Raw genomic sequence first — 11,374 nt, 5'->3', positions numbered from 1 at the left:
TCCAAGGGAGCCCAGAGCTTTGTTAGGGAAATTGGGGGGTAGGGGGACCACAATGAAGCCTATTGTCTCCTGTCCCCTTTTACAGGAAACAAAAGGCTCCCAGTCTCTGGGGAGCCCTAGCCCATGCCCATCCCCTGCCCAACCCCCAATGCCTAGCACACAGGGAGGAGCCAGGGCCACTGGAGACAGGAGGTTTTATTGATACTGATGGGGGTAGGAAAGGCCCCCAGGAGCCTGGGGAAGAGGGGGCTGAGTCAGTCAGCAGATGCATAAGGCCTGGGCACATGGGGGTAGGTTAGGGCACATTCATCTTCTCAGGATTTGTGGCTCCTCCTTTGGGGAAGGGAGAGAGCATCTTGAGGGGGAAGCAATTCAAAGAGCAGCGAGGGAGAGGTTAGGGACAGCTGAGAGCTCCTAACCTGAGAGAAGGCACCACAACAGGCAGCAACATCTGTGTGGGAAGCTGGATCAACTGGTCAGTAGGGGCGATGGGGGAGGAGCACTTGGGTTGGCTTCTTGGGGAGGGGTCCAACCCTGGCCTGGGGGAGCTCTCAGGAATACCTGGTGTTCCCAAGCAGAGCGGGGCAGAGCCCAAAGCCCCTTTTCCCGTGGGCCTCATTAAGGAGAACTGGGCATTCAGAGCAAAGGGCATTCAGGGAGCCCCCTGGCAAGGGGTGCCAGAGTTAGTCCTTAAGGCACAGCTGGGGGCAGACAAGGCGCCAAGGCACAACTGGTGGGGGGGCAGGGGCAGCCTCCAAGCCGAGTGCCAGGGTCACAAGAGGACACAGGACCGCCCACGCTTGACGGGCGTGGGGTTGAGCACAGCCCGGACAGCCTCAGCAAACACTTCCTTGACGCCGTCCTGCTGCAGGGCCGAGCACTCGAGGTAGCGCACAGCGTGGATCTGCTTGGCCAGGGCCTGGCCCTGCTGCGGTGTGATGGGGGCCTGGCCCTGCTCCTTAAGGCGCCGCAGGGTGTCCGGCTGGGCTCTCAGGTCCTTCTTGGTGCCTACCAGGAGGATGGGCACGTCGGGGCAGTGGTGGCACACCTCCGGATGCCACTTGTGCCGCACATTCTCGTAGGAGGGCGGGCTGGCGATGGAGAAGCAGATGACAAAGACGTTGGTCTGAGGGTAGGAGAGCGTGCGCAGTCGGTCGTACTCCTCCTGGCCCGCTGTGTCCCACAGGTTCAGGTTCACGGTGCGCCCATCCACTGCGCTCTGCGCGCTGTAATTGTCGAACACTGTGGGGATGTACTCCTTGGGGAAGGCGTTGGTTGTGTAGCAGATGAGCAGGCACGTCTTGCCCACAGCCCCGTCGCCCACTACCACACACTTGATGCTCTGCATCGTGAGTGCAGCTGCGGCAGTGGAGGCAAAGGCCTCCTTCCCCGTCTGGGCCCCTCCGGGTGCAGTGACCTGTGGACAGATCGAAGGGACACGCATGGTTAGGGAGGCCTCTACCTGCTGGGGAGAAAGAATGGGAGCACACGGGGGGAAACCCGCTCCTGTTCTCTTAACCTGACACCATCCTGCAATCCCATGAAGACAGATCTCCGAGACAGCGAGACACACGATGAGAGAGGGGCCCTGAGACCAAGCCAAGTTGCTCAGGTGTAGGGAGGACGGCAGTACAACGTGTAATGTGTTATGTGAGGCAAGTAAGTGCTGGTACCAGACTGAATAAGGTCAAATCCTGGTTCTTCTATTTCCTACCCGGGTGACCCTGGACAAATTACTTAACCTCTGTATGCCTCAGTATTCTTATCTGTAATATGAGAGTAAAATGCTCCCTACCTCACTGAGCTGTTGCAAGGATTATGTAAATTAACACATCCAAGGCATTTAGAACAGTCCCTTGGGTCATAATAAGTATTCGGTAAGTATTAGCTACTTTCTTTTTCCCTCCAGGCAGTACAGACACAAAAAGTGAGGTATGTAAGTAGGGGGTCTACCAGATCCTCTACCAGATAGGGACCCCTCCCACTGCGTAGACTGGAGACGGGTTCTGGCACACAGCAGCTGTCCCAGGTCACTCTGAGATGTAACCATGGTAGGGCTTCTACCAACTCAGGGCCCACCCTGCCCAGTGCACTGATGTTTTAACTCCAAACCTGACCTCTTGGCTACTAAGTACAAACCAAAAGGCACAAAGAGAAACCTGCTAAGGAGCAAAATTCTCTAGATAGCTGCCCTATCTCAATCCAGGGTGCTTGAGGGATGGGGAGAAGGCGGGAGAGCTGACCTCATAACTCTTATAAGCACAGTAAACCCTATCTCACAACTCAGTGCAGGAGAATACTGGAGATTGAGCCAGGGCTGGGATTTGGTCTGGAGTCTGGTATATAATGATGAAAGAGGCAAAGGCTATGGCTCCCAGACATTAGCATCTTCTCTCAAAGCCCTTGGTGGGGTAGGCTAGATCCTCCAAGCCCAGCCAAGAGGGATGGGCAGAAGAGGAAAACAAACATTTGATTTGCCCCTTCATGTTCCATCCTTTCACATCCATGTGCCTCTGAAAAATTTCGGAAGCTTCCAGACTCTTGGATAGAGAACATAGTGCCATTAAAGCACCATCACTGAGAATCCATGCTGAAGTCAGACTGGCCAGGGATTCTAATCCTAGTCCCACCAACCAGTTATGTTTGATCTTGGGCAACATATTTAAATTTCCTGAGTCTCAAGTTTCTCATCTGTATAATGGGAATAATCTTGTCTATTGTGCTAGAATTGCCAAGAGTATGAAATGAGCAAACATGAAGAAAGTGTTTGGCATGAGGTGTGGCACACAGGAAGTGCCAAATAAATAGGCTGCTGTAATTATTAGTGGGGTAAGTATAAGAGAAGTCCCAGCTCCAGCCATCACCCTGATCCCCTCTGCAGTTCACAGCACTTTGGGGTGAGGAACTGCTCTTCTGAGTTCTGGAACAGAGCAGAGCTTCCGGAAACCCTGTGATTATTTATACTGCTGTGGCAAGATTCCTCCTCTCCTTGGCTACTTCCTCTCAGCCATGGGGGACTTTTTCTGGCCAGTATGTGACTTCCTTTCCCTGACTCTCTCCCACAACCAGGTCCCTACTCCCTGGGAGGAGACAGCCCTGTTTTAGACACATGGGATCTCTAAGCATCCCTTGTTCCACCAAGCACCATCACCGCTGGCCCATTTTCCCCATTTCACTTTATACAAACTATACCCTCGTCTGAGAACCCCATACCCGCCCCCCCACAGTTGGACCTTTCAATCATTGGTTCAGAAGCCTCAAAAATCAAACGGAGGGAGGGGGAAGGAATCCCCCATTGGAAACAGAAACAGAATTCTGGGGGTTTGGGATTTGCACAGGACCCAGGGATGGCCACAGCTCCCTCCCAGGTCCCCACTTCCCCTGGGACCAGCTTGGAGGGAAATGGTTTCACTCTCTTAAGGTTGCCTCTCTGGGCATTAAAAATATTTCCATCTTATTTGCATGAAAAAGTATATGTTCAATCTCAGGAAAGATAGAGAACCTTGGGAACAGGCTGGGAAGGAAATAAGGGTCCCCTAGGGCAGTGGAGGGAACCTCAGACTGGAAGTCAAGAGACCTAACCTAAGTCTTTGCCCCAGCTCTGCTCTGCTGCTGATTCACTGCAACCAAGCATGAGGCACTTATCCTCTCTGGGCCTCAGTTTCCCGATCCATGAAATGGGGAGAAAAATGCCTGTGACAACGGCACTAGGTAGATGAAATGAGACATCAAGAGCCCTGGGAGCAGGGGATAGGATGATGGGGGCAGGAAAGGCCCCCAGGTTGGGGTGGGAGGGCGGAGTCAGGAAATGCATACGGCCTGGGCACACTGGGGCAAGTTGCAGCACATTCATTCTCAGGATTCTGTGACTCCTTCCCTGGGAAAAGAGCAACCAGTTTTTTGGGGGTGGGGGAAAAGAGCCATTGCTTGTGTCCAAGGGTTATCTGGGAGACACCGGCATTTTGAGAGGACTCCTGGACTTGTAAATCTTCAGTTCCACACAGAGCAGGGGAGTGGGTATGGCAGTGTGAGTGGGAACTCTTCCCCTGCAAGCCCAACCCTGGGCTGGCCCTGGCAGGAAGGCGAGGAGGGAACTCTCTGGCCAGCAGTCACAAGGCCCAAGAGACTGGAAGTATAGCAGGCTCCAGGCAGCTCTCTAGGGGGGGTTATCAACCAGCAATCAGTAAATCAGCCCTCAAAGAAGCTGGGAGGGACGGGGTAGCTTCCGGGCTGGCAAGGGAACAGGGACTGATACCGGAAAAGGATCATGAGTGAGGTAGTGTCCAGAAACAGGGCAAAGCAGAAGCAGTGTAGATTGAGCCAGGAGCACTAGATACCTGAATCTGACCTCTGGGGCTCACCTGCTGACTCTGCCCCTTGATCAAAAACCCTCACAAGGTACAACTTTTCCTAGGTCACGTGATGTTATGACTACCTACTGGTAATATTCCTAATTTACTGATTAGCAAACAAACTCAGGGCAGTTAAAGTAACCCATCACACAGCTAGTTAGTCTGGAAGTCAGGACATAAACCCCGGTTTTGTGATCCAAAATCCCATGTTTTCCTCAAGGTGTCACACAGCCTCCAAGTCCTTCCCCCCGCCCCAGCTGTCTTAGAGACCATAAGCAAGTAAGCCACTTCCCTCCCTGGAGCCTCAGTTTCTTCATCTGTACAATAGGAATGGTAACACTTGCCCTCCCTGCCTCAAAGGGCAGCAGTGAGGATCCCTGAGCATGGGAATGAATGCACTTTGTAAACTGGGAAGTGCTGTCCACACGAGAGGTTACAAAAGCAATGCCTTTCATCCCAAGAGGCAGAAAGCACTGAGTATGCAGGTGTCTGAGTGGCGGCATCAGCCCAATTCTCCCCACTCAGGTCTAGCTCAGACTTTTATCCCCTCTCCCAGGACAACTCTTTTCTCTGAAATCCTATGGCCTGAGCCGGGTCAGTTAAGTTCCCACAGCTCCTTTAAGGAGGGCACATGCTAGAAGGTGAGGTCTAACCTGTACCACATAAGGGACACTACCAGCTTGACGTGGCTCCCACAAGGAGCACAACTCATGCGGGGCTAATGTCTGAGTGTCGTTTCTGGAGCCCAGCTTGCACCCTGTGGGACCTGGTCTTGGGGTGGGGCCCAGGCAGGCCCAGAATGGGGGAGGGAAAGGAAGCAGCAGATTGCCTGATTGCCAGATCTTGGTGGCCGTTAGAGCAGGGGAAGTGTCCCAACTGGGAGTGGGGGAGGGGAGGAATGGGCTGTAAGAAATGGGGGAGTGTGTTGGGCGCCTGGGTGGCTCAGTTGGTTAAGCGACTGCCTTTGGCTCAGGTCATGATCCTGGAGACCTGGGATCAAGTCCCACTCGGGCTCCCTGCTCAGCGGGGAGTCTGCTTCTCCCTCTGACCCTCCCCCCTCTCATGCTCTCTCTATCTCATTCTCTCTCTCAAATAAATAAATAAAATCTTTAAAAAAAAAAAAAAAGAAATGCGGGAGTGTGGGGGCAATGGGAACTTACTGCAGCCTTCTAACCTGCCTCCCTGGCACGGTGCTCCCCTTCTACAGCCCTACCTGAAACTCATTCGAACTACAATCTGTCTGTGGGCATTCTGTTCCTGAGCTCTGGCCACACCACCCTGATCCTCTACACACAGCCTCCACATACTCTTCCCCAAAACACATCAAGCAGCAATATTTCCTGTCCCTATGGGAATCCAGCATTTCTTCCCCATTTCCATCCTCCAACCTGTCCTTAGTCCTGTGTATACCCCTAACCTTGGTCCTCCAGAGCCAGGCACTCTTGCCACTTCCTCCAGGAAAGTTTCTGTAAATCACCCAAATCCAAATGACTTATCCCATCCCAGGTCTGGTCTCAGTTTCCCTCACAGGTACGTTCTAACTTGCATCATATGGAGGCTGACCTGAACCTTATCTCTTGTCACTAGACTGGGAGGGTCTAGAGGGCAAGGTCCTCGCAGATCTATCTCCCTAGGCTGAGCACAGCACACAGTGCCTGTCAGTAAATAACTGAATGAACTCAATCCATCCCTCGGGTCTTTGCACATGGGAGTTCCTCTTCCTAGAATTCTGTTTCCTCGCCTCAGAGCCTCCCAGTCCTGCAGGGTCCAGTTCTGTTCCCCAGCTTCCCTAGGACACCAAAGCAACCCCCTCTCCTGCCCTACCTTCCCCAGCACTGTCTGAACTATTTATTCACTGCACTGAACTGGATGCCTCATGAGGAGGGAAGTCTGTCCCGCTTACTTCCAGAAGCCCAGCAGAGGGCTGGGCAAAAGCTGCAGACTGACACACATCTCCTCCCCCATTAATCCAGACTTTGATTCTGGGAACAAGGAAGAGCCTCCATGCCCAGGAGACGTAAGACAAGGGTAACCAACTTCCTCCTTCCTCTGTGGAGTACAATTTAGAGTAATGAACACACAGGCTAGATTGTCCTGTCCTCAGATGGAAGGGTGAGAGGAGGGGAATGCAGGCATAGCTAGCCCAGAGGTGATGAGAAAGATGGGTAGGAAAAGTCATCCTGATAAGGCTAAGAACTGGTAACATCAGAAGACCGTTAGTCAAGGATGAGGTGAGGGTCAGGGTTTGTATTGGAAATGGCTTCAGAAGCTCTGCAAGTCTGTTTGTTTTGAAGGAGAGGTGGAGAGGTGACATGAAAAGGCTCAAAGGGGCTGCAGCTGGCTGCAGCTGGGCTAGGAGGAGGAAGCTGGGGGAGACATGAGGTCAGTGTGGGGCTGGGACCAGGCCAAGGGCTGAGTCTCTCTCATTCTTCCCCTTCTCCCCATCAGCAGGGACAGAACCCAAGACAGCCTAGTTCCCAGCCTTAAAAAAAAAAAAAAAATGAATGCTGAAGAACCTCCACTTCTTGCTATTCTCCACCCTTCACCCCCTGCAGAGGATCCTGCACTGCAGCAGGTAGGGTAAGAGGCAAAGAGAGTTGACTCCACCTGGTAGGGACTGGAAGGAGGACAGGTGTAGCTGGGAAGGCACTGGAGGTGCTGGGACCCTTTCACTAAAGTCCCAGTCCCTTCCTTCTCTCACCATCCCAGGACCTTGGGTGCTCCACAAAGGGTGAGCCCCAGGGCCAGGGCTGCTCTGGCTGGGGGAGCTAAGGAGGCTGCCCCTCCCCCACCAGGCAGCACAGAGGAAGGCTCCAACACTTGCTTCCTCCTCCCTTCCTCCTCCCCGCCTAACAGCAGCTCAGCAGTCCCCGGGCCCCATGAAAGGCCTGTGAAGTGGCACTTCCTTTGCCTTTGCTCATTTCACACGATGCTCTACAGAAATGCCATCCTCCCAATCCTGCCTCCCCCACCTGAAAATACCCACAGAGAGACCCAGGGCCGCCCTATCCCTTCAGCCCCGCCCCAGCTCTGAGGGGGTTTCCACAAGGGAAAAATACATCAGGGAGGAAACTCCGGCACCAATTTTCCACTGTCAGTGGGGCAGAGCTGGAACAGGGCAGAGGGTACTCCCCCATATTGCTGCCCCCCTCCATGGGATAATCCCCAATACTCTGCCTAATTCTCTTCTCTCAACCTGTAAGAATCCTTGTGCTTTGGGGGAAAGGAGCCACTGGTCCCATCCCTGGACAGATACGCAGAGACTACTGAGGCCTGTCAGATCAAGGCTGACATGAGACAGCAGGGCCCAGGGTGGGGGGTACTGCTATAAGGAGCTTCTTAGGGGAAGGAGAGTTAGAGTTCCCAGTATTCTCTATGTTCACTGGGGGTATTAACAGGCAACTCCCTAATGTTGGAAGTAAGCGACAAGAGACAAAGTTGACCAAGGTTATACAGATTTGGGAGCAAATCCAGGACAAGGACCTGGGGCTCCTAACCTCCAGCCTGATGTCACTTCCACAAAGGAAAAGGTGAAGACTGTTACTCTGGCCTGGGAATGGGCCCATGTTTCTGGCCTCATTTAGGATGACCCAATAATGGTTTTATTCCTTCAGGAAATGGGCCAAAGGGATCAGGTTGATGCCTGAACCCTTTTTGCTTCCAAGTTCCCTGGCTCTCATGTCTAGCCAACACTAGGCTAGCCATGATCTAGAACTGACATTACTGGGCAGACAGCCACCCTCACCGGCCCCAACTGAGGAGCTCCTCCTGTAAGCTCTAGCTCCTGGGGAGATGTCCTCCGCCCATGACATGAGGACAAAAGAGGAAGCTAGACCCTAGACAGGAAAACCAATCTGTTCTGGGGAGGTGGCCCAGGCTTTGTCTTTGGTTTCCCTCCTCACAGACCCCTACAAGCCTCACCACTAATGGGTCTATACTGTATATGGAGGGAGAGGTCTTCATTCTGGGCCCAGGCCCTTCTTCCCAGCTGTCTCATTACAGCAACAACTTCTGGTATCTTCCTGCTATGACCTCCTAAAAGCTCACATCAGCCACCTCATCCGACCTAACACATTTGGCCAGAAACAACTCTCCATATCCTAGATTCCCAACCAGGATCTGTGACAATCTCACATCAGCCATTTCTTCCTAAAATAAGTACTAGTTTAGCAGGTAGGGAGTCAGAACTCCTGGATGGTTTTTTAATGAGCCATGATACTGAAAAAGCGTCTTGCATGCACATCCTTCTCTGAGCTGGAATTTTTTGCAGGTTCCAGAATTTCCTCCTGGAGTAGAACCCCCTATACCTCCCAGAATGACAGTTGGAGATATGGGTGGGTGGAAGAAGGGACAATTCATGGGAGAAGGACAACTGTGACGGGGGAAGGATAGAATGAGGAACCAGATTAGCTCTTAAATCTAGTTGTGCTTGGGAATCCCAAAAGTTTCCCTCCACTTCTCTCTCTTTTTTTTTTTTCTAATGGAGAGAAATGACTACAGTAGCCTTGAGGAGGTGGAGAGGCAGGATCTCTCAGTGTGCTTCCCAAAGACTTGAGGAAGGAGCTTTAGAACGGGGACAGGAGCTTATAGAACCAGGCCAGGCTGGGCTGAAGTTAAACTCCAGAGAGAAATTCCTGAAACGGAGGGAGTTAGGCTCCTGGATGAGAGGGGGAATATTAATGATGCCTGGAGGCAGAGGGGTCAGCAGGGGGCTTCCTGGTCAACAAGGCCCTGATGCAGCCCAGGGCACGTGGGTTCCCAGCCTGGGCAGGTCCTGTTGGGGAGCAGGGAAGAGGGAGCACACACCTTTGCCTCACACCCCTCCTCTTTTCCTGAACTGGAACTAAACAGTTAAGACCTAAGTTAGACCAGCGATATAGTCTTCCCTCCAGAACCCTGCCTTTCCTTCCACCACACCTAGCTGACCTGGTCCCATTCTCCCTTACATGTGGTGTTGGAACGAGTAAGCACTGGAGTCAGGGGCCTTCAGGCTCTCCCCCAGCCTCCAGACCTGGCCTCTTGGTTAAGCATCCAATGGTTTGGGTGATTCTGATTTCCCATGGCCTCTCTCACCAGTCTTATTCCTGTGTCGCTCTACCCTGACTGCTACAGACTGCTTCCTCCTGCCTAACCACAACCTCACCCACTGCAGGTTCCCATCATTTGGCTGGCTTCCCCTGCTCTGGGCCCTCTCAAGGCTGAGGGCCGTTATTTTGTCTCCAAGAGATAAGGATATAGACACATGGACAATACCATGCAAATACACATAGAGAAAGGTTTTCAGCCCTTTAATCATCTCTTATCACTGGGAGGTTGTAGCCTGTCTCTCTGAGGTAGGGAGATTTGAAAAGGCTCTCAAACTCACCAAAGATCTGGACCCCAAAGCTGGAGATAAATGGCTGAAAGGGAAGGAGACAGAGAAAGAGATCGAGAGGAGCGAGCGAAAGTGGAAGAAGCAAGAGGGTGGATATGTGTTTGGGAGTGAGAAGCTGGCGGCGGGGGGGAAGCTGCAGGGAACAGACGTGGACAGAGGGGCAGAGCAGGTGACAAGACAGGGCCTAGGCATGACCGTGTTTGGGTGAAAGACTCAGAGGATGCAAGAAGAGGGTGATGGAGAGTTTGTGGACAGGGGCTGAAGAAGGAATGGAGGAAGAGAAATTAGAATTCAGGGACTAACGATGGGGCGGGGAGAGGGGAATAGGAGATGCTCCCAATCATTTCCCAAGGCCAGAGCCCCTGCTGCCTCCCAGAAGCTCTTTTCTATCTCCTCAAAATAGTCCTACTCTCAGTGATGCCATCTTGTCAGGGACCACCACTATCTCTGAATGAGAGTCATTCCATCTCTAGTCACGGGACAAGACCAGGTCCTCTCCTTCCTCAGTTTACCCCCAAAAGAGCAAGGCCAGGCTCCGGTCAGCTAGGCACAGAGATGTTTGCTAACTAAATACCTGTTGCTTCATTCCAGGGATGAAGAGGTTGGGCGTCAGAAAAACAGGCATACAGAGAGCGGGATTGGGGCTGGCGGGGCTCCCCCCTCCCTGCCCTCCTCTGAGTGCACAGGACCTTGGACTGCAGCCTGCGAATGTGGGTCCGGATTGGCACCGATCTTCCAGGGAGGGAGCTCTTTTTCTGCAGTCTAGGGCTTCCCAGGCCACAGACACCGTCCCCCTCCAACCTCCCAAATGTCACAACTGCCGGAGTGTAGGGAGAGCGCCTTTTCCAGCCCAGAGGGCCCCCTTCCTTCACACACTTCGGAACCCCCCCAACTTCTGAGGTCACCCCACCCCTGAGTCCCATCTCCCCCCTCTGAGCTCTTCCACTTCGGAGACTTTTCTCTCGGAGCGGGAGACCCTCCCACCTCAGCGGTCCCTCGCGGCTCCCTCCCTCGGTACAGAAACCCACCCTCCCAGAACTGCCGCCGGCTCGCAGTGGCCGGCTCCCCGCCCCGCCCGCCCGGCCGCGCCCGCCCAACTTGCCCTGAGCAGAGAAGCTCCCGCCCGCGGCCTCCCGCAAGCAAACTTCCCCGGCCCGCGCCGGCGCGCAGTCCCCGCCGGCCGGGCTCCCCTCCCCCGGACCCCCGGCCGCCGGCAGGCGTCGGGCCTCACCTGGTGCCCTCCCCGCCGCGGGGGAGCTGGGGGCGGCGGCAGCAGCTCGGGGCTCGAGAAGGAAGTGAGAGCGGGAGGCCGGAGGAAGTGGGGGGGGCGGGCCGGCCGGGGCGGGGCGCGGGGGCGGGGCGGGGCGGGGCCCGACCAGGAAGTGCGAGGGGCCTGGGCCCCCCGCCCGGGTCTCTGCTCCCCACCCCTCCCGCCTGCCCAGCCCCGGGCCGGGACTTGGGCTCCCCTACCCCAGCCCTCTGCCTCCGAGGCCCTTAAGTCAGGCCTCCTAAGGTCAGTTCTCCTCGTCTTCTGCTTGCCACCCCAACCCCAGTAGAGGCCCTAGCCTGGGCGCTAGGCTTTTGTCCCCCTCCCCGTATCTCGCCCCCACCAACCCGCGCGGGAAGATGCTGAGAACAGGCGCCCCAA

The 11,374-nt window shown here is 54.4% G+C and overlaps 1 protein-coding gene across 1 annotated transcript; it reads right to left on the bottom strand.

Annotated features, from left to right (window-relative positions):
- Positions 1–177: 177 nt before the first annotated feature.
- RHOG (ras homolog family member G) lies at positions 178–11,028 on the bottom strand. The gene is made up of 2 exons (XM_034994940.1): positions 10,958–11,028; positions 178–1,417 (listed from the first exon to the last, which is right to left on the bottom strand). Exon 2 carries the CDS (start codon positions 1,346–1,348, stop codon positions 773–775), a length of 576 nt encoding a protein of 191 aa, XP_034850831.1. The 5' UTR covers positions 1,349–1,417; positions 10,958–11,028; the 3' UTR covers positions 178–772.
- Between the last annotated feature and the right edge of the window lie 346 nt (positions 11,029–11,374).

This window comes from Mirounga leonina, unplaced genomic scaffold (assembly GCF_011800145.1).
Source record: "Mirounga leonina isolate KUSES-001 unplaced genomic scaffold, KU_Mleo_1.0 Mir_92, whole genome shotgun sequence".
NCBI lineage: Eukaryota > Metazoa > Chordata > Mammalia > Carnivora > Phocidae > Mirounga > Mirounga leonina.
The sequence above is the reverse complement of the archived record's forward strand: the minus strand, read 5'-3'. Positions and strand labels throughout refer to the sequence as shown.